Raw genomic sequence first — 23,989 nt, 5'->3', positions numbered from 1 at the left:
ACTATCTTCGAGGATTGTTGGTGATGACTCGACCTGAAAAAGTGTTGCTTTGTTGTTGAAGGTGAAAAATTGTTTTACCCAAGTAATTGGGACAATTTGTCCCATCTATCTTCATCCGGAGTGATGAATTTAACTAGTTTCTGGTAGGTTTCATCCACCTAGGTGTACTTTTGAAACGTAGATTTGATAATGAATAAATGTTTTATCTCATGTTTGCTAAGAAAGTCGAAATCCAAAGCTTCCATGAAGGCTTTTCTTGTTATGCTTCCTTTGATGGTGGAAAATTTTGACTTATCCCTGGCTATGGTATATAACTTATGGTGATAATTTTCTATATTGATCAACTTATCTCCAATTCCTATCAAACCTAGAAACCCCTTTTGATTCAGTACTTTGAATTTCTTGTGAAACTACTGAATGTTGGCCTCTAAATGTGGCACTTGTTCTACAACTGTAGCGTCAAGTTCCTTTTTGTAAGGACCCTCCTCACCTCCAAAATTATCTCTGTCCCGTTTGCAATCTCAAACTCCTCCAATTCTTCTTTGGTCTTTGAATTCAAAATCTTAATTAAAGCAGTGGCTTCACTTGGCTTATGTCCTAAATTTTCTTTCACCCCTTCAATGACTTATTTAGATCTCTGTACTAATCCATCCTGCTAAAAAATAATCTCAATAGAGGGCCTTATTTTAGTCATGGCCTCATTTATTTCTATCCAAATATTTTCCTTTTCCTATGCAAGTGTTTGTGCCATGGCAGACTCATTTTCCAACTGTTCAATTCTCTGGGTTAATCTATTAGTATTTTGAAGCTCTACAAGTCTATCTGATCAATTGGATGAATTTGGTCAACATTGAAGGAAAAGATGGATTTCTTGTAATCTTCTGGAGTTTTAGGGAAAGGAACTTCAACCTGGAGGAAGGCTATATGCATTTTTCCTTTCTCTGTGTCAAAGGCATAGAGTAGCCTATGTCGTGAAGATGTTGTCTGCTTCCAAAACTGTTTATAAGTTGTAGCTTTTAACATCTCATTTTTCTTTGTAATCTCTTTATACTTGGCAAATATATTTGGTTAAGCTTGGTCATGAACCAATTCCCCTGACTAAGAGGTATCTGGTGACTTGTGGGAGGCCAAAGAGGATGGAGATCCTATAAAATATCTTCATTTTTGGTAGAAGTACATGGAACTGTCAAAACAATGGTGGAGCGTACATTTTCCTCTTCCAAAAATTCTCCTACTAGATTGGTCTTCTGTCTCTTCTTGTAAAATTTGAATTCCTTTCCCTGGATTTCTATGACTGAAGGGGAAAAATATTATCTTGGCCTCTTGTTTAGCTTCTCCTGTGGTGTTGTAGTACGTGATTTTGTTGTTGATAGTACCTATTCTTTTGCTCCTACAAAGTATTCTCCTGCCATTGATCTTGATTTGTATATTTTTCTATTTCTGGCCTGGGAGTATGAGTGTAGGGAATAATCTTTTGTTCTACTCTCAACATTGAAATTATTCCTAAGGGGTCATATGACCAAGTAAAGATAAGTTCAAAATTCATCTTCTTAAGGATAATGTCTTCTTCTTTGGCTGTTGTCCTGGTATTGCAGATAAAAGGGCCAACCTGTGTTTTTATTTTAAATTGAGATTTCTTCTTGGCATCCATGTTAATGATTTCTCTGATATACTCATCCATGTTAATGATCTGTCTGATATACTCATTAACATGGATGAGATCACTATAGTATCTCATCCATGTTAATGATCTGTCTGATATGCTCTAGTGAGAAAATTCTCATTAGGACAAACTTGGGCAACCTGTATGGTGGCAATTCACACCCATACACTCTGATTTTTGTATAATTTTGGTATAGGTACCAGTCACCTGTTTTGGTTTGCTCACTGAGATGAAGAATTTTTTTATTTTTATTTTTATTATTATTATTAATTTTATTATTATTTTATTATTATTTTATTTATTTATTTTATTATTATCTCAGGTCCTATCCTTGGCTCAACATTACTATTAAATAGGGAAGAGACTGTATATAAAAATTGGTCAACGCACTCATTGAAGGTAAACTCATTCGAATGCTTCCTTACAAAGGAAGTCCAATGAATTACAGATTGGGTATTTCCTTGCTCATCCAATTTCTGTAAGGGAAACTGAAGCTTTTCTTCCTGATGGAATAAAAATAAATAAACCAGAATTGAAGCATACTTAAAAGTTCCCTTTGTAGAAAATTTGAGGAACTGCTCATGGATAGCATCTGTTAGAAACTCACTGTAGTTGAAGATGATTGAGGGATTTCATCTATTGAAAAGACTGATAAAAATCCTATGATGGCCTCATCAACCCATTGATTGAATTGATAGCCCAGTAAACAAGAAACGATGGAGAAAATCTATTTTGCAATCTCAGGGAACATGGAGGATGAAAAGGGGGGTTTTCTTAAGCAATTAGGCATCCTCATGGAGGAATGTTTCAAAAATATTTTCTTTGTGAGGAAAAGTGAGGTTCTTGTATAATTCCATGAGGGAATCTATTCAAAAAGGTTTCAGAGGGGCATAATTTTGAATTTGCAGCATTTGGGAAATGGAATTAGAGGTAATTGTGAAAAGGATATCATTATTTTGGGCTACAATTTCTCTCTGACTAGGAATGTACTAGAAGTGGCACCATGAAACGAATTCAGGGAAATGGTAGGTCTGGGGGAAAATGAATTAGGGTAGGAAGGATCCCACAAACCCAATTCATCACTAAGATCAATAAATTTATGTTTTAACAGTTGTGGAGTTCATAGAGGTCGAACTCACAACTGGTTTCAAGGATTTTATACTCTTGGTCTACCAAGGGTTGGTGGTCCAAATCAATTACAGGGGGTAGAAGGGGGTTTTCTTCTGTAGATTTAGATTTTCCTTGAGAAGCCATGCTAGAAAGGAAAGAAATGAGAAACTAGAATTACCCGGGAATCGACTAGATGAAAACTGATGGCTGGGTCATCGGTTGCAGTGGAAGTTTGATTGCTAACTGGTTTCTATAACAATTTTGGTCTACTTACTGGGCGTTGTAACAATTCTGGTCTACTGAATGGGCACTGTAACACGTTTTCTCTGCTGACTAGGTGTTGTAACAGTTCTGGTCTCTCAGTGTCTTGGAACAACACAGGAAAAAGGCCAACAAAACAAGATTTGGCTTAATTTATCAACAAAATTGATTACCATTGTGATTAGGTCGTTTAATGGAGCAGGTCCATTATTTAGGGAATGGGTATGGCTGGAACGGTTACATGACGTAGGATGATGCCATGCGGTGGGGGTGATTTGACATGAAGCGAGAATGGATGCGACCATGATGGGAGAGGAACGGATGGGAGGTGCCATTTGGAAGAAGAGGAGTGGAGAGGGAAGGGATGTGTCAACGGTCATAAAGTAGGTGGGAAGAGGGAAAGTTATTTTTGGAGGGGGGGGGGAGATGCTAAGCAGTTTTAGGGAGGGTTTGAAATGAGCTTGGTGGCAACACGTAGCAGAAATGGTATTCGAGGAAACCACTTTTTGGACACCCCCACACCCTTTGGTTAACTGTCAGAGGGGCGGGGGGTCGAAAGTCATCACTCGCTGTTGATCTGAGTGAGTGAGATTGCATCCTTTCATCTTTGCACAAATTTTATTACAAAATGACAAGACTGTAGTGTCATAAAAACTTTATTAAACTCCTATAATCGTGATTATGTAGTGCGATTAACTATTTAACAACTTTATTTAAAACTAATTTGACCACGATTACACTGTGTGGTCAAATATTTAAACTTAACAAAACTTACTTTATTCAAATAATTTAATCGAGCTTAAATGGTGCGACTAAACAATTAAGCCTACTTACTTTAGTTTAATGTGGCATTTAGACTAGCTACACATTATTTTAACTTTCTAAAGGTATTTCTCATGCATATTTTTTATTTTTTGAAATGAAGTGGCATTTGAATTTGCTCACTTATTCGGGGTATTTTCATTTTTTTTTATTTTTTATATCTTTCATTTTGTTACACACACACACACACATATTGTATCCCATTTCTTTTCTTTTATTTATTTTTCTTTTTCTTGGAAATAATTTGCAGAATGAGACATTATTTACAATATCTCATATAAAAATCAACAGATAAGCATTAGTTGATCCTATAAATAATAAGACCGTAACAGTGGCTCCAATGGGGATGACATCTTCCTTGTGAGGTTTCAAGAACGTTGTAGATCAGTAGCCTTTATCCATTGGGCAAGTTGTCATTATTTTGTACTTGAACTGATTTAACTGTTTTTATTCTTAAATACGGGCAAAAAATCACCAGAAGATTAGGGCCTTCTCTTTGGGCTTCAATTCCTGATGTTAGCCACCGTATTTCTTGCAATAGAATAATAAAATGGTATTTACAATGGTTCTAAATGAAAACTGGGCTATTCTTGAGGAAAGTAGTGTTTGAGAAGTCTATCATTGGCACGTCCACCTGGCAGTCCTTCTCCAGACAAGTCTTTTCAACAAGAATGCATTATTACCTCTGAAAGTCTCAATTTTGTAGAGCTCTTTCCATAGACTATCGAATTTACCATGCTTAACTTTGTCTTCATTCCTTGAGTCCCATTTTAACACAAGATCATCTATTTGGAAGTCATCAATTTTTCTCCTTTTGTCATGCATCTTCTTAATTTTATCCTGAATGAGTTGAGTTTTGTTGTAGACCTCCTCCATGCACTGCTGCAACTGTATGGTCTGATTGATGCTTCTTTGTAAATCAGTTGTTTCCAGTTGTGATTCTTGCAGTAATTGTATCACAGGGATTCCCAACAAAGTAGGAAAAATTGCATCTACTCCATATACTATTTGGAAAGGAGACATTCCAATAGTCTTCTTAGTGTTAATCCCGCTAGCCCACGGGGCATTAATCAACTTCTTATGCCAAGATTTTTTATTTTCCTGCAATAGTTTTTTGATGATGTTAACTAGACTCTTATTAGAAGACTCACCCAACCCATTCCCTTATGGATAATAAGAAATAGAGTGTCCTAATTTTATATTATACTTATGGAAAAAATCAATCATTATATTTGATTTGAATGCAACAACATTATCAGTGATGATCTTATTGTTAGGATATTCCGACACATAGGAAATAGTTAAGTACAACTTGGTCTAGTTTAGAGTTAGGTAAAGTGTGTTTCTTTATCGTTGTACATTTTGTAACTTACAATCCGACGGTCACGATATGTAGTGATCCGACGGTTCACTCTCTCCTCGGTATTACCGACACTTGATCCGTGGCTTGACACCCGATTGGTCCATGAGTTCTATTTAAAGCGCATGGAGGGTCATTGTTCGGGTAATCCGTGCATGAGAGAAGCTTATGTAAATTTTCATTCTTTGATTAATAAATTGCCTGTAGTACCCACGTTGGGACAGGCCGTGGACTGTTTCCCTCTTTGAGTGTTTTAACCACGTCAAAAATACTGGTGTATTGATCTGTGATCTAGTTGTGAGCGGTGTCCTTTTGGTATTCTTTCTGAGGAACTTACCCTGTAAATTCCTACATGGTATCGGAGCTATTTGAGGGCCGCGTCCGTTGGTGATCCAAATCTGAATCCGGTAGAACTGCATGCGGCTGTCGTTTCCTAGATCTGTTGTTTCTGACTGCTTTCGGGCCGAGAGGACTGCTTTGTTGCGTTCGGAGCATCTGTTCCGGTGAGGAACCCCTTTCGTTTCACGAGAAAAGGTTTCTAGTAGCCCTAGCTGCGTCATTTTTTAGATCGGGAGGTATAAAGTGTTTGTGCAGTTAACTGTTATTTTCTCTCTCTGCTTATTTCGGTTTCGGTTTATTTAGCCCTTTTTTTTAACCGGATCTATACCTTTCATTTCTGCGTATGCTCTTTGCCCTGCGACTCTGTGCGATCTGGGCAAATCAGAAACAGAAAGGAAGGATTTTTTTCATGCGTATGCTCTTTTCCCTGCACCTTAGTGTGATCTCGGAAAATCAGAAACATTGAGAAAAAATATTTAGTTTTTCGGCTAAAGCTAACTTTGAGATTTTTTTAAAAAATTTCTAGTTTTTTGGCTAAAGCTAACTTCGAGCCGCAAGGTTCGTTTTTCTTTGCATATTCGTGTTGGGTTTTGTGTTTTGTGTTTTGTAGGGAAAAAGAGCTTTCTCAAGGCAAGCACGCAAACCAAGCCCCCCCCCCCCCTCTCTCTCTCTCTCTCAAATTTTTTGTATAGATCAATTGGTTCAAAGCTATTTTAAGAGAGTAGAGGTCTTGGGTTCAAGTCTCCATTTTGTGGGGGCGGATTTTTTCATTCCCGCACATTCGCGCACTTTGCCGGCAACGTCAACAATTTTTTTTCAAAAAGCCATAACTTCTTCATCCGGAAGCCTTTTTCAGAGCCGTTTTTTTTAAAACCGCCTATTTTTTCGAGATCTATCCATTGGAACACTTACTTTCAGCATATTCAGCTTCAGTTTAAAAAAAAAAAATGGAAATTCCATGCCAATTCATTCTTGACAGCACTAACTACTTCCAATGGGTAGCCTACATGGAAGATTTACTTAGAAGTAAAGGTCTCTTCAGAATAGCCACAGACCAAGAGAAGAAACCAAAAGATGAAGAAAATGCTGCAAAATGGGAAAATAGACAAGATCAAGCACGTGGTTTGATAGGGATGTCTATTTCTCCTGATCTTAGATTCCACATTGCAGAACTTGAGACTCCTCATGAAGCATTAGAAAAACTCGCTAAAGTTTTTGGGATTAAAAATGAAATTAGAGCCCATCAACTTGAAAATGAGTTGCTTACTTTGGATCCTAATAATTTTTCTTGCATTGACGATTTCTTGTCCAAATTCAAGACCCTTAGGTATCTCTTGGAAGGTGTTAAAGTTAAGAAAGAAGATGGTAACCTTATTTATTCCATCCTTACTAAGTTGGGACCAGCCTACTCTGTATTTGTTTCCACTTTCCATTCTACAAGGGAAGCTTTCATTTGTCAAGGAAAAGACTACAAGACCCCTTCCTTTGACTCCTTTTGTGATTCCTTAATAAGAGAACAAGAAAAACTCTTACACCTTGGTCTTCTTAATCTTGGAAACTCTTCCACGAAAGAGTTAGCCACCCAGCATCAACCAAATTCAAAGAATCCTAAGAAGTCATATCCTCAAAATAATGGTCCTAACCACTTTCTGCATGTCGTTGTCAATCCTCTCAGTCTGGTTATGCATTAAATGTATCTTCTTCTTCTTCTCATTCTCATGAGTGGCTCATTGATTCTGGAGCTTCTTATCACATGGCCAAAAACCAAGCCATGTTTTCTTCTTTAAATGATTGTAACACCAAAAATATATATGTTGGTGATGATAGATCTCTTAATGTTGTAGGGACTGGAACTGTTCATCTAGACAATGGTCAGTTTAATGATGTATTATGTGTTCCAACCTTATCCTGCAACCTTCTATCTGTCTATCAGATAACTCATTCAGGTGAAGGTAAAATTGTTGAATTTTCACCTCATGATGTTGTAATCAAGGATCTAAAAGATCCTAAACAGATTCTAGCTACTGGTCTTGCTGATGATTCCACAAGGTTGTATAAGTTTCACAACTTTGGGTCATCAAATCTTCCCTCAGTATTTGTTGCTCATAATGATGAAGTGAGCAAACTTTGGCATGAACGATTTGGTCACTTAAACTATCGCTCCCTTCAGCATCTATGTAAAGAAAATATGGTGACAGGTCTTCCTATGGTATCTTGCAGAGATGGTGTTTGTTCCGGATGTGTACTCGGAAAACATCATCGGGACAGTTTTGACAAACGTGCCTCTTGGCACGCCTCAGCCCCTTTACAGCTTGTGCACAGTGATTTATGTGGTCCTCTTCCTGTTGCTTCATTCTCTGGCTGCAAGTACTTCTTAACTTTCATTGATGATTTCTCCAGACGCACTTGGGTATACTTCTTAAAACTCAAGAGCGAAGTATTTAACACTTTTTTGGCCTTCAAAGCCTTTGTTGAAAAACAATCTGGACATCAAATTCTTAAGCTAAGAACTGATAATGGTGGAGAATATGTTAAAAACACATTCATCAACTTTTGCACCGAAAATGGAATTCAAATGCAACATATTGTTCCATACACTCCACAACAAAATGGTGTAGCTGAAAGGAAAAATCACACCTTAAAGGAAATGGCTAATTGTATGCTGCAATCTAAAGGACTCAGTCTTAGTTTTTGGGCCGAAGCAATTAATTGTGCAAATTATATAATCAATCGCACTCCTACTAAGGTTCTAGAGAATATCACTCCAGAAGAAGCTTGGAGTTCCATTAAACCAGATGTAAGTCACTTTCGTGTGTTTGGAAGTGAAGCATGGGCCCATATTCCAGATGAAAAGCATAAAGCTTTAGAACCTAAGAGTGAGAAATGTACTTTTGGTGGATATTCTGAAGATGTAAAAGGTTATAGACTTATTCCATTTAAGTCCAAAAATGTTATCATTAGAAGAGATGTAAAATTTGATGAAAATAAATCGGCCTGCGAGCCTAGTCCGATGGATGTGCCACCTCTTCCTATCTCTTCTACTTTTGAAAACATTTCTTCTTTAGATGATGAAAGCGAGCATGATAATCCTCCCCCACCTTCTCAGGATCCTCAACTTCCAAGATGGTCCGTGCTACTCGGGATGCAGCAGGTGATCTTGTCGGTGATCCTACAGATCAGCGACATACACGTTCTCAGTTTGAAAGAGCCTCTTCTTTACTGGCTCAAGCTCCAGTAAATCATGATCCTGACACTTTTGCAGAAGCTTCAGGCCATCCACATTGGGAAGCAGCTATGAATGAAGAATATCATTCATTGATGACAAATGATACATGGGATCTTGATCCTCTACCAAAGGGACGCAAACTTGTTAGATGTAAATGGGTTTACAGAACCAAGTATGGACCAGATGGGAAAGTTGATAAACATAAAGCTCGTCTCGTTGCTAAGGGATTTTCACAAGTTGAAGGCATTGACTACACTGAAACCTTCTCCCCTGTTGCCAAAATGAACTCTATCCGCCTTGTTCTTTCCCTTGCTGCCTCTTTAAAATGGGAAGTCCATCAGATGGATGTTAAATCTGCCTTCTTGCATGGGGACTTGCAGGAAGAAATCTATATGGAACAACCCATTGGCTTCATACAAACAGACTCCAGCCTTGTTTGTCGACTTAAGAAATCCCTTTATGGCCTCAAGCAAGCTCCTCGGGCTTGGTATGCCAAAATGGATAGCTTTCTTTAAGAATCTGGCTTTTCTAGGTGTCATTCTGACAATACTGTCTACACCAAGAAAGTAGGCAACTCTCTTATCATCCTTGTTCTTTATGTTGATGATCTTATTCTTACTGGTAGTGATCCCAACCTTATAAACCATGTGAAGTCCAGCCTTAAAAAGAAATTTGAAATGACAAACTTAGGACACTTACACTATTTTCTCGGTCTTCAAGTCTTGCAATCCAAGGAGGGTATTTTCCTTTCCCAGTCCAAGTATGCTTGTGATATTCTTCGTCATTTTCACATGGAAGACTGTAAGCCAGCCCCTTCTCCCTTTCAGTCTGGAGTCAAACTTTCAGTCTCTTGTACTTCTCTTGAAGTTGATGCTACCTTATACCGTCAACTTGTAGGAAAACTCTTGTATTTAACCCATACTCGTCCTGATATTTCCTTTGCTGTTGGCCTTGTTGCTCGTTTTATGCAAAACCCCCATGAAAGTCATTGGAAAGCAGCTAAAAGAATACTTCGTTATGTTCGAGGTACAGTACAGTTTGGGATTCATTACAGTGCCAAAGCAGCTCCTCTGTTAGTTGGTTTCACTGATTCTGATTGGGCTGGTGACCCTGATGATCGGAAGTCTACTGCCGGTTATGTCTGCACTCTTGGTTCAGGACCTATTACATGGGCTTGTAAGAAACAGGCTGCCATTTCTCTTTCGTCAGCAGAAGCAGAGTATCGTGGTGCCGTGGAAGCTAGTAAGGAAGCCTTGTGGCTTCGTCAGATCCTATTAGAGTTTGGCTTTGAGCAGCAGCATCCAACCACACTTTGGTGTGATAATCAAAGTGCCATTCAGCTATGCAAAGATCCAGTCCAGCATCAGCGCAGCAAACACATTGAACTACACATGCACTTCATCAGAAAGCTCATTCATGACCATGTTCTTGAAGTGCAATATTGTTCAACAGATGATCAGGTTGCAGACATCTTCACAAAGGCTCTCACAGAGGCGAAGTTCACTAAACTTCGATATATGCTTGGAGTTCAGGAAGTTGTCACTAAGGGGGGATAGGCTCTAGTGCCTCCTTCCTTCTCCTATTGTGTCATATTTGTAAATCCTTCAATCCTATCCCAAGTTGTTCTTAAGGGGGGATGTTAGGATATTCCGACACATAGGAAATAGTTAAGTACAACTTGGTCTAGTTTAGAGTTAGGTATAGAGTTAGGTAAAGTGTGTTTCTTTACCGTTGTACATTTTGTAACTTACAATCCGACGGTCACGATATGTAGTGATCCGACGGTTCACTCTCTCCTCGGTATTACCGACACTTGATCCGTGGCTTGACACCCGATTGGTCCATGAGTTCTATTTAAAGAGCATGGAGGGTCATTGTTCGGGTAATCCGTGCATGAGAGAAGCTTATGTAAATTTTCATTCTTTGATTAATAAATTGCTTGTAGTACCCACGTTGGGACAGGCCGTGGACTGTTTCCCTCTTTGAGGGTTTTAACCACGTCAAAAATACTGGTGTATTGATCTGTGATCTGGTTGTGAGCGATGTCCTTTTGGTATTCTTTCTAAGGAACTTACCCTGTAAATTCCTACACTTATGTGGACATCCAAACCTAGACATATTACCTTCTAAAAACTGAATAATTATAGTGTTTGTTGCCTGTCTAGTTGGAGTAGCCTCAATCCACTTGGTTAAGTAGTCAGTGATTGTCAAAATCCATCTATGTTGACCGAAGAGCTTGTGTGGATTTCCCCAATAAAATCTAGACCCCACTGTTGAAAGGGAACCTCAACTGAAATGGGTTTCAAAGGTAGAGGAAAAAGCTTTCTCTTTCCTTCAAAGATTTGACACTAGTGGCATGTGGTAACTTTCTTATGCACATCTGCAAAGAACGTAGGCCAGTAAAAACTAGCCCTCTGGATTTTGTTGGCTATGGTCTTCCAATATAAATGCCCTCCATAGTCTCCTTGATTAAATTATTCCATGACCATGTCAGCTTCATCCTTCAACAAACAATTTAACAAAAAACCTTCAACAACTTTCCAATATACAATCTGATCTAAAATACAAAATTTCGTAACTTTCAACTTGAAAAACCTAACTTTTTTCTTTGTTAAACCAAGAGGATCTTGTAAATTTTGTAATAAAAAGATAGTATTTTCATACCAAGGAGAGGTAGCAAGGGCTTCTGATACCCATGGAGTCGCCAGCTCTTCCTGTTCATCAAGTGTAGCTATAAAATTAATATCTAGTACATGAAAATTGGACTCGGCCATTAGCTTAGCCAATCCTTGGCCTTTGATGAGCCACTAATGAGCTTGGTAGGTCTGATCTCAATGTCATTTTCTAGGATAATTGCAATCCATTTTCCTCTTCTCCCATCTGGGTCAGTTTGTGTAAGGATATCTTTTACCACAACACTTGGGATAAATGCAATGATATGGGAATGTAGGATGCACACTCTAAAGTCTTTCAGTGTCTTCACTAAAGCAAAGGTTTGTTTCTCCATGATATTATACTTTAATGAGGCATCCCTTAAATATTTGTTGAAGAAAGCTATAGGTTGTTCATGTCCTTCATTTTTTTTCTATAACAAGAAAATTGCAATAATATGTTCAAATTCAAAAGAAAAAACAATAAAATCCTTTGTAAAGTCAGGGCTAATTAAAACAGGAGCAGTGGTTAAAGCTAACTTTACTTCACTAAAATATTTCTTGGCTTCAGTATTCCATTTTATTTAAATATCTTTCTTTATCATGTTTATAATGGCTCTTAAGATCTAGACCAGATTTCGAATAAATTTCCTAAGGAAATTTATCCTACCTATGAAGGATTGAATTTCTTTCTTGTTTTTGGGAGGGTCAATTTTTAGCATGGGTTCGACTCTGTTAGGATCTATCCTTATACCTTATTTTGAAATAATATGACCTAGCAGTTTTTCCTCCTCTAATCCAAAAATAGTTTTCTTGAGGTTCAAGGAGATATCATATTTTCTGCATTTTTCAAAAAAAAAATCTCAAGTATAGCAAGTGCTCTTCATCTGTCTTTGAAAATACAGTAATATCATCTAGGCAAATTACAATGAACCTATCTTTCTCATCAACAAATTCAATTTCCATTGCTCTCTGAAAAGTATCCCCAAGGTGTAATAAAAGTTGTTTTGTGTTGATCATCAAGATGAACCAGAATATGGTTTTATCCTGAGAAACCATCCAGCAAAGAAATTGTACTTGAACCAACTAATTTTTGCAAGATGTGATCCATTTTAGGCAGAGTGTAGTTTTCCTTGAGATACTTTGTTTATATTCCTAAAATATACACAGAGCCTTATTTCTCCTATTTTCTTTCTTATAGGTACTAGATTAGAGATCCATTTTGAAAATCTTAGAGGTACAATGATTTTTGCATCAAAACGTTTTTGACTTCTTTTTCTATCAAAAGTAGGAACACTGGATTCGCTCTTCTCAATTTCTGTTTGAAGGGTTTTTTATCTTCCTTGATGGGAATGGTATGTTGTATGATATTGGTATCATAAGATTTCAGATCTTCATAGCTCCAAGCAAACACATCAGAAAATTCTTTTAATAGCTCAATGTATTTTTGTTTTTCTTTAGGAGATAAGGATTTGGACACTTTCACCATTTTAAGACTCTCTTCAATTCCTATATTACAATCCTCTACCTTGGCTCCTACTGTTTCTATTTTTGGCTTCCTGGCTACATTGTTGAAATCAAAAAGATCTTCCAGTGGCACCAATCCTCTTCGCAGCACATTGTCTTTTAGTTTCAGAACCTCAAGTTCTTCTGGATTGTCATCAGTTTCATTTAACACCATTTCCTTTTTATTCTCATCTACATCATTATTTGTGTCAATATGTACACACTCAAATTCATCTTTAAACTTGCCAATATTGTACAATTTCTGGGACAGTTGGCCTGTGTTTTATCTTGACCTCATATTTTATGTTAGGATGGAATTAAACCTTACAAGTAATGGCTGAAGTAGCTAAAGCATTAGCTAAAATATTATGGCTTCTAGGAATAAGAGATAACTGATATTCAAGAAAACATTGAAGAAAATCTAAAACTACATTTCTATAGGCTCTTAATCTAGGGTGTTTGATTGAGTACTCATCTTTAATTTGATTAACGATGAGTTCTGAATCTCGTGCACATAAATTATGTTTGCCCCTACGCTCTTTAAAAGTTGCAGTTCTAAGATTAATGCTCCATATTGAGCTATATTGTTTGTACATTGAAAATTTAGCCCGTAAGAATGCCCCTTAGCTATATTTGTTTGTGAGTTTACAATGTAAACACCTACCCCTGCTCCTTCCTTGCTCACAGCCCCATCAAAATCCATGATGCCAAATCGAGTTTCTCTGCTTTGTATTGTTAGATTCCATCCGAGGGTTCAAAACATCATTTGAATAATGGATTTGATGTGTATAGTATGATTATAGTTGTCTGTATGGTAATCATGTTAGATCAACATTACTCTTAATTGGACAATATTGTAGTTAGAATGTTGAATTGAATTATGGGGTTGAGTGTTGGCAAAGCTTATGTCCAGTAATAAATTGTGACCAAGATGTGGTCAAAATGTTAATTAGAAGTGGCCCTCTATGCGCAAGTTAAACAAAACCTGTTGATTGAATATCTATTGAAGGTCAGACAACTATGTCAAAAGGTAAGGGTGTTTGAGAAATTGGTGTTTTAATTTATCAATTCATACAAAAGTCGAATTCTAGCATTGATCTATGAAAATGCTAAAATCTTTGCAAAAGGGATTCGATTCCTTTGGGAGACAAGATCCATTTCGAGATCAAACTGTGAGGTATTGAGGTACATAGCTCTCACGTAGCAAAATATTGCTTCTGTAGGTTTAAATATATATTTTTTTTGATTGATTTGGAAGAAAAAACTATGTTATTTTGTACCAAGTGTAGGTACCGGCGAATTCATCAATTTATGATTGATTCTTAGAGCCCAGATTATAGCAAATCGTGATGAATAACGATTTATTGGAGCATTTTCCAGATTAATGATGGAAAATATGCCCAGCTTGCAATTAATTATGGATTGTGCTCATTTCTTGTTGAGATTAACATATTCATACATCTAGTCTGTAATCAGCGACATAGTGAATTGTATGCATATGTATGAATTGTGGATGTGGACTTGTAGTATTCAAGTGCATAAATAGAATGGACCGTTGATTATGCGTTGAAATACTGAGTGAGGTTGAACACAGAGAGAAGGATATGGGAAACCTACAGAAATGTTTTATGTTCATATCTATAGGAATTTTAATTTCTTGCAACCACAATTGCGGAAGGAGTTTTGGGAAACAGAGTTTGTTGGTAGATTTAAAAGCTTTACCGAAAATTGTCCCCTTGTGTCAGAAGGGCTTTCAAACATTACTTGGTACAGATATGGTTGAAGGTATGTTTGATTGCACTCTGGGTTTTGATTTTTTTGAATATGGTATATATGGTAAATAAAATTGGATACATGTTTTATCTAGTGTTATAAGAGTAATAGGGATTTTATTGTTGATACTCAATGGTGTGTTTAGACTTATGCCTATTATATTACTAGGTAAATTTTTGTATTATGTTTCATTCATAGATGATTTCTTAAGGTTTACATGGATTTATTTTCTCTAAAAGAAACTTAAAATATTAGATAAATTCAAAGGGTTTAAGGTTCTTGCAGAGAATCGGATAAAGAAAAAAATCATGGTGTTAAGAACAAATTATGGTATAAATTTTTGTAGGAATGAATTATGTAATGAATAGAAATGACAAATACTCCATACAACCTCAACATGATGGAGTTATGGAAAGAACCAATAAGACGTGATGGAAAAAGAAAGAAATTTGCTCGAAAGTGTCAAATGGACATGAATTATGGGCAAAGGAAGTGGATATTGCATTTTTCTTGCTAAATTGATGGCCTTCATCATCATTGATTGACAAAATTTCACATAAGACATGGATTGATAAAAAACCTTCTCTTAAACATCTCAGAGATTTTGGCTGTGATGTCATTGATATATGTCGAAGGAAAATAGGAGTAGGCTGGATAATAAAGCTGCAAAATGTATCTCTATTGGTTATAAAGATGGTATCAAAAGTTATAAACTTTGGAACCTAGTAAATAAGAAGATTGGTTATAGTTGATATGTTTTTTTAAAGAGGTTGGAAATGTTCCCAAATAGGAATTCCTACCAAGGAGAAAAAAACTATAGATAATAGAGCTTGAGTTAAAGAATGAAAAAATTGACTCAACAAAAGAACATGAATCAAAAGAGGAAGAATCTCATACCCGAATATTGAGGAGATTGATTCAGCAAAGAAGGTGACAAAAAAAATATAATATTTACCTAATTTCATTTCTAGTTTTCTCTTTATGTGTTAATGATGATGGTCTTAGAATTGTCAGGGAGGCAAACGATTTAGAGAATGGTAAAAACTGGATTAAGGCCATGGCTCAAGAAATGGTTTCCTTGCATAAAAATGTGGTTTGGGATCTAGTTGAGATATCAATTGGAAGAAAATTTGCTGAAAGAAAATAGGTGTTCAAGAAGAAGATAAATGCATAAGGTAAAAAAGAGAAGTACAAATATCACTTAGTAGCAAAAGGATATTCCCAAGTAGAAGGAATTCATTTTGGTGAAATATTTTTCTCCTAATGCTAAACTAATTTCTATTAGACTTATTTTTCCCATTATCACAATTTTTTATTTTTAAGTAAAATAGATGGATGTGAAAACAACATGCAGACATTGAAGAAGAAATGTAGACAAAAAAACTAGACGGGTTTGTGGTGAAGGGACAGAAAGAGTTGCTTTGCAAGATGAAAAATCCCTATATGCATTAAAACAATCTCCAAAAATATGGTGTCCAAAGTTTGATACTTATATATTGAGACTCGATCTCTCAAGAGCAAAGTTGTTTACTATATGTATTCCAAGCTAGTTGGTGATCATTTTATTTATGTGACCTATTGTATATCGATGATATGTTACTAATTGGAAATTACTAGGAAATCATTAAGGATGTTAAGAGTAAATTGTCTTCTAAATTTGTTTAGAAGATCTTAGTGCTGCAATTTTTTTTAGCATAGAAATTAAAACAAGTTGGGAAAAAAAGAAAGTTTGGTTGAATTGAAGGAAACATTTTGAGACAATATTACAATGGTTTAATATGTAGGAGTGTAGACTAGTCAATGTCCATATTCTTGTAAGTGTAAAACTATATGTAGATCAATGTCTAAAACACAGGAAGATGAACAAGAAACGTCTCATATTCCCTATGCCATATGTAATGGTGTGTAGTAGACCAAGTATTTATTGTGTAGTGGGAGTTTTGAGAAACTATATGTCAAAACTAAGGAAGGAGCATTGGACAACAATAAAGAGTGTTTTCAGGTATTTGCATGGCACTACAAATTATGCCATATACTACCAAGGAATACCTAAACTTGAAAACATGTTAGATGTACATGGCTTTGTGGACATAAACTAGGTTGGAGATCCAGATAAAAAAAGTGGTTATATGTTTAACCTATTTAGAGGAACAATCAATTGGATGAATAAGAGACAAGTTATAGTTGAACTCTCATCACAAAAACTTCATACATAGCAACTAATTACGCAAAGTAAGAAGGTTGTATGGTTACAAATCTTGTGTTCAAGTATTGGGTTTGTACAACAAGTTGTAAGGTTACACTGTGATAGTTAGAGTACAATATTTTTGGCAAAGAAAATTGCTCATCATTCTAAAGTGGTTCATATTGATGTTTAGTACCACATTGTGAGAAACATGGTTAAAGACCAAAAGCAGTTGCTAGTGAAGATAGACACTTTCAAGAATGTTGTAGACTCATTGATGAAGTTTGTTAATACTCAGAAAGTCTAATGGTGTAGAGAAGCAAACGTAATTACTGCCTTAAATTGTTAATCTTGTAAATCTTGGGCCCCTTATTTGAAAAGAAAATGACGAGGAGGAGAATGTTGGGAATGTGTTGCATGTTTATGCATGACTATATTATCTACATTGTTATACTAGTTGCATGCCATATGGCTATATTCTTTGCATGATTATATCTATGGCATGCAAGTCTTTGCATTATAATCTAATTCCGGTAAAGGAATTGGTGTTGTAATTTAATACAAATAAACATGTTAGTGTTCAAGGTGTCATAGAATTCCTATATATTGTATTGTAAATGGTGAAGTTAGTATGATGATAATAAGAAGAGAGAGGTGTAGCTCAAAGGTTTCTTGGTTCCCTGATTTAGGGTTTCTAGAGTTAATCTATGGGTACTATGCGTATTTTATTGAATGCTTTTCTATTTTTCTTAAGAATATACATCGTTTCACTCTATAGGCTTAAATTTATCGGAAATATGATGTATCTTGTTGGACTAACTTGCATTTTTACTACAATTTAAGTTCAATAAGCAAAAATATCAACACTTGTCATATGTGGTCGAAGAAAGACCATATGAAGCTTTATAATTCCCTAGGATTGTCTTTGGGTTCTTCTTGCATGGCTTAGGTGGAAGTGACAAAGGTCCCTTTTGATGGTCTTAAGCCACTAATGAGATACCACTTTACAAGAGCTAAAATTCTATCCTTGTGTTAGGATCTACAGGAAAAGGGACAATTTCAAATAGAGAGTTTCTATGGAGTGTAGGCCTCCCGAAAGGTAACATAGGTATGAATTTCTGGAAGCTGGACAAAAATGAACCCTCGACTCGAAAGGAAGAAGGAAGCTTAAGGAGCTTGATTGTAAGACCCACTCATCAAGCATGTATTGAAGTCATCCTTATTGATATGATGGATGGATAACGATTATTTCAGGGATAACACATTAATCTTCCCCAAGAATTTCCCATATATAATTTGGATATTTTTTTATAATCATCATCAAAATTTGATTATATAATTTTTTTATTTTTTTCATTATTGAAATATCAATTTGAATGTACATACAAATGCAATGCCCTCAAAAATCTTATTGCACTAAATTTTACAATCCCAACTAATAATAAATATGATTCCAACTATTTCTCTAAATTTTTAACAAAATATTGAGCAAAATTAATCTAAAAAATACCACAGGCAAAAATCCAGATTTTAACTTGTTTAAATTATATTGTAAAATAGTTAAGTGTAATATGATTTTGAACATGTTATTTGGCGGTACATATAACATGCATGGATGGATGCATATCTTTTTTCAGACATGCATGGATGGATGCATATCTTTGAAATCATTATGCTTGCTCTTTTCTTTTTTTTTTTTAAGATAAATTTACTCTGTTTTCTCTGGAATTATAAATCACTTTGAAGAAGAAAGGAAATTGCCTAGATGAATTGAAAAAAAGGTCTTCGTTTAAATTAATAAAATACAGTTACGTTTTGTGTACTATAATGTTGGCATCGGGAATTGGCGTTGGCGTTGGCGTTGGCGTTCACTTTCACTCGTGAAAAAATAAAGGGAGAAAGTAGAGTGTGCAGTAATACCTATTACCTATTACCTGTGTTGTTTCCCGATCTCGAACGTTTGTAGAATGTTGCAGTGCATATGAACACCTTTTATACCTTTCCAACGTCTTCTTCATGCTAATAAAACAATACAATACAAATACAATTTGTAAGAAGATGCAGTAAAATATATAACAACAAAGTATTATATATATATAAATTAAAAATATTGAATTTAAAGGGTTTGGGTTTAATAGCCTATATTTCAGCTTGTATAACATTTAATATTTTAAAGGAATGCATATTGATGACTTAACATCATATTTACTTTAAAAAAAAATCGAATCTTTACTCATGGCCTATGAAATGATGCAAATATATTTAAAATGAAAATACAATTAAACATGAGAACCTTAAAATATTAAAATATACGATATAAAGAAAACCTATAATTTTAGGATAATGACACCATAATAAATTAGCATAATATAAGATTAATTAAATGGTAAGATATATAAGACAGTCAAATGCGGAGTTTTTAATTATTTAATTTAACAAAATTTTAAAAAAATTAATAATTAAAAATTAAGTGAAAAACAAATAAATTTACAAACAAGATAAAGGTATAGTTAAAGTTTTAATAATCAGGGTATTTGAAAAAGGTAAATTAAGACTGTAGAATTGAAATTCTAGTAATTAACATAGTTAAATAATGTATGATTGAATTGTTGTAATTAAGATAGTTGACAAAGTATTAGGTAGTTTAATTTTCATTATTCATAACTATAAAATCATCAAGGATCTTGTTTAGATGATCATCATAAAATAAGTATACTTATAGAATAGTTGTATTAAATGTATTACCTATTCCACCATCTGTGACCAAATATGAATTTAATGTCTGATAATTAAGACTTGGTTGAGGGGGCATAATATCAAAATAGCCTGAAAATAGGGAGAGAAGTCACTCTATGCCTTGAGAAGTATAACTAAGAATGAAAGATAAGCCTCTCTGAGGGGAAGATCTTGCTTTACAATAGAACAAATGTACAAGATGACAGTGATTCTAAAGTAGGTCTCCATGGTACATATATAGGAGAAAAAAATGTTATAATTACAATGAAAAGGTCTAGCAAACAACACTAATATAACAATATAAATAACTCAATACTCACAACTTTTACATAGGGTTTTATGTTTAACCTGAGGCCTTTTCTAGTGCTTAACATGTCTCTTGCCTTAAACAAGTGTTGCCCTCAACACTTGATTAGCTACAAATGCTTCTGTATGAACAACTCATCTTCCCATGTCACTTCTTTTATTGGTAGGTATTTCAACTTGATGAGGTACTCAATAATTACTTGATTTTATAGCTACTTAATCCTTGTTTCAAGGATGTTTCTAATTCTAGTAATTTTTTCCTTCTTCATTAATTTGATAAAGTAGTTTGAACTAGAACCTTGTCTTCAATTTCTTTCCTTAAGCAAGAAGCATGGAAGATTAGATGTACATATGAAGATGCAGGCAACTACAATTTGTAAGCAATACTTCAAATCCTCAGCAACACCTTATAGGGACCATAATACTTGCATGTTAATTTTTTGTCCTTTTGTTGCTCGAGGGACATTGTTTGTATGTTGTAGCATCAAATATACCCAATACCCTACTTCAAATTCATTTTCATTGCAATATTGATTTTCTTGTTGTTTCATCCTATTTTTTGACGTGACCAAGTTTTCCTTCAATAGTTTGATAACCTTATGTCAGTGCTTTATGTGGTTGGCCACTACTTGAACCTTCAATTTTGCTTTCAAGGGTGATGTAATGGATGGAGGATGATATCCATAAAGTTCCATAAAAATGGGGACATTATTTATGAAGTATAGAAGGATGTGTTGTACATTATTATACCATGGGAAACCACTTAATCCATTGTGTCTATTCATCATATGCAAGATAATGAAGTTATCATTTTATACATTTATTCACAACCTTAATTTGTCCACCCAATTAGCTATATAATAGAGTCATGAGCCAATTGAGTATCTCAACAAGAGAATAATTTAGTCCAAAAAATTTCAGTGAAAATTATATCTTTGTCACTTATAATGATTTGGGGATTCCATGTAGCTTTTGAAATATTTACATGAATGTTGTGGCCACTGCACTTAATTTAAAAGGATGAGAAAGAGAGAAAAAGTGATCATACTTTGTGAGTCGATCAACTACTACCACGATGACATTCTTTAGATCATATTTTGGTAGACCTATAATAAAAGCCACTAAAACATCTTCCCAACATTTGACTCGGTATAGATAATGGTTGTAGGAGACTTAGGCCCTTGATTGTATATTCCATATTCTATTGGTAGACTACATATCCAACCTTGAACTTTTGAATATTAGTTTTAATACCTTCCCCCAAAAATTTATCTTCATCCCATGGTAAGTTTCTAAGAACCCTAAATGTACTATCATAGAAATGTGCAATTCCAAAAGGAAATTTTGTTTGAGTTGAGAATTTATACAGAAATATAGGTGATTTTGATACCACAACAAATCACTCTTCCACATTAATTTATTTAATTCACTTGAGTCTTCTTGTAGTTGTTGAATAATCTTGTGTACCTTATGATCTTGCTTCCATTCTATCCTTGTTTGTTCCACCCAATCAGATTGTGGAATGGAAATTGCACATAGTAAACTCTTTGTTTTTCTTCTTCCTTGAAAGTGCATCTATTATCATAACATGTTTTATTTTCTGTATATAAATTCAAATTTGTAGCCTGGCATCCTTGTAACCCCTGTTTGTTGCTCTTTTTAAGATAATCATTGTTCTAAGAAAGAATTCAAACTATCATGATATATTTTCACCTTAAAGTTTCTTCCTATTAGGTAAAGGCATCATTTCTTAACTACATGCAATATGGACAACATGTCCTTTTTATAAATTGGTTTGAGTAAGGTCTTTCCCTTAATTTGGTTACTTTTAAATGTGAGGGGTATACCTTCTTGCATTAAAACTACACCAATGACATGTCATGAGGAATAAAACTCCACAATAAGGGCCTTGATGAAGTCAAGCATGGCCAAGAGAGGAGGTGTATACATAGCTTCTTTAAGTTTTTTTAAACTTTTGGTTGTTTTTTGAGTCCAAGAAAATACCCCCTTTTTCATAGCATTGTTAGAGGTGCTACTATTTAACCATAATTATTGACACACTTACAGTAATAGCCTATCAATCATAACAATCCTCTAAGATTCTTCAAGGTCTTTAAATTAGACATTCCATCATAGATTTAGTTTTGACACCTTTGTGAGATACAATATGACCCAAATATTTCACTTCTTGAACCCAAAAGGCACATTTTGAAGGCTTTTCATATAGTTGTTTCTCTTTCAATAGTTTTAAGACTATGTCTACATCTTGTACATGCTCTTCCCACATTGTTTTCTACATTAATATATCATCAAAAAAAACTAACAATTTTTTTCTTAGGAAAGGTTTGAAATAAGATTTGTCAAGGTTTGAGATGTTGAAGGTGCATTAATAAGACTAAAGGACATGATCAAAAACACATAATGGTCATCACATGTTCTAAGGGATGTTTTTGGTATGTCTTCTTACCTCATTTAGATTTGATGATATCCAAAATGGAGATCCTGCTTTGTAAAGAAAAGTGTCCCTTGCAATTCATCTAATAATTCATTTATGATAGGAATAGAAAACTTATCTTTCATGGTCATTTTGTTGAGTTGTCCATAATTTGGACACATATTCCATGAACCTTATTCTTCTTAACCATCACCGGTGGTGCAAAAAAATCACTTTGGCTTGTTTGAATCATGTCTCCCTCTAACATTTATTGAATCATAGATTCAATCATGAATTTTTGCGCATATGGGTGCATATAAGGCCTAATGTTAGGTGGTATACTTCCTAGTTGAAAATCAATAGCATGACCATAAGAGTAAGTTGAAAACCCTTAAGAATCTATCAAATAGATTAGAATGGTTTTTGATAACTTTTTGGAGATCCACTAGAGCAAAGGGTATAGATGTTTAAACATTTAGTGAGCACAATTCTATAGTTACACCATGGTGTTCCTTTCGAGTATTTTTTTCATGCTATTAGAGATTATCACTTTAAAGGCTTCCCTTGAATACCCTTGAATTCAAATTCGTTTCCTTATGAGGAAAGTCTTATGAAAAGTTTCTAAAAGTCAAGAGCCACTATTCCCAATGATTGTTACCATTGGAACCCTAATAAAACATTGACATGACCTATTTGGATTTCAATCATGAGACTATTCAGTAAATATTCCCCCCATATTCAATAAACAATTTATGGTACCTCCATTGCAATCATTACGTGAAGCTTGGGTACTATAAATACAAAGAAATTGAGAAGTTTTTCTAATTTGCAATTAATGGAGTTACATATACTATTAGAATCGATCAACATTATTACCATTTTAGTTTTGATATATCATTCTATCTTGAGGTTTTTTGGAGTACTAATGCCAACCAATGTATGACTCGATATGGTTAATGTAGTCTCCTCAAGTCCTAGATCTTGATATGAACCCTAATTATTGATCTTCTTCCTTTTCATAATCTATGTATAATAATTTATTCTCACTACATTTGTCTCCCTTACTATACTTACTATCACAATTGAAACATAGTCCCTTTTTTGTCCTTTCATTAATTTGCTGAGATGTCAACCTTGTAGGTTGAGTGAGACTAAGGGAGGCAACATCATGTTCTCTATAGTTGTTATTGATCACTCTTCTAGTAGCCATATTTTTACTTTAAACGTTCCTTGCCACACTAAAAGTATGCTCTAAATATTTAGGTTAGAAGAGACACATCTCATGGTTAATGTTTTACTCTAAAGTGTCCATAAAGAGATCTAACAAATTGTCCTTTAGAGTGGTCTTTGCCCTAAAAATTAGATTTTGGAATTGTTGAATGTGCTTTGTAACTAGACCACTTTGCAAAGATTTATCAATCAACGAAAGAATGCATTTATCCTAATATCACCATCATCCCAAAAACTGGACCAAAACATACTAAAAGCCTTTTTTCTTTCACAAAGCCATTGATATTAGAAAAATTGATAATTTTCTAAATACAAGGATGCAAGAGTGATCTTTTTTATTATTTGCACTTGGCATAGATCAAAGAATTGCACCATCTAGAATATCCA

At 34.8% G+C, this 23,989-nt stretch overlaps 1 protein-coding gene across 1 annotated transcript in view; it reads right to left on the bottom strand.

Annotated features, from left to right (window-relative positions):
• Positions 1-18,768: 18,768 nt before the first annotated feature.
• LOC149262767 (MADS-box transcription factor 6-like) overlaps positions 18,769-23,989 on the bottom strand; it is a 204,809-nt gene continuing 199,588 nt past the window's right edge. Inside the window, exon 2 of the mRNA XM_089386439.1 lies at positions 18,769-18,915. Coding sequence (XP_089242565.1) covers positions 18,771-18,915 — 145 coding nt within the window. The 3' untranslated portion in view covers positions 18,769-18,770. The remainder of the gene's footprint in view (positions 18,916-23,989) is intronic.

Source organism: Pinus tabuliformis, chromosome 6 (assembly GCF_031772625.1).
Source record: "Pinus tabuliformis cultivar Carrire ecotype Pingquan chromosome 6, CPIR1, whole genome shotgun sequence".
Lineage (NCBI taxonomy): Eukaryota > Viridiplantae > Streptophyta > Pinopsida > Pinales > Pinaceae > Pinus > Pinus tabuliformis.
Note: the sequence above shows the minus strand (reverse complement) of the source record. Positions and strands in the feature narration are given on the sequence as shown.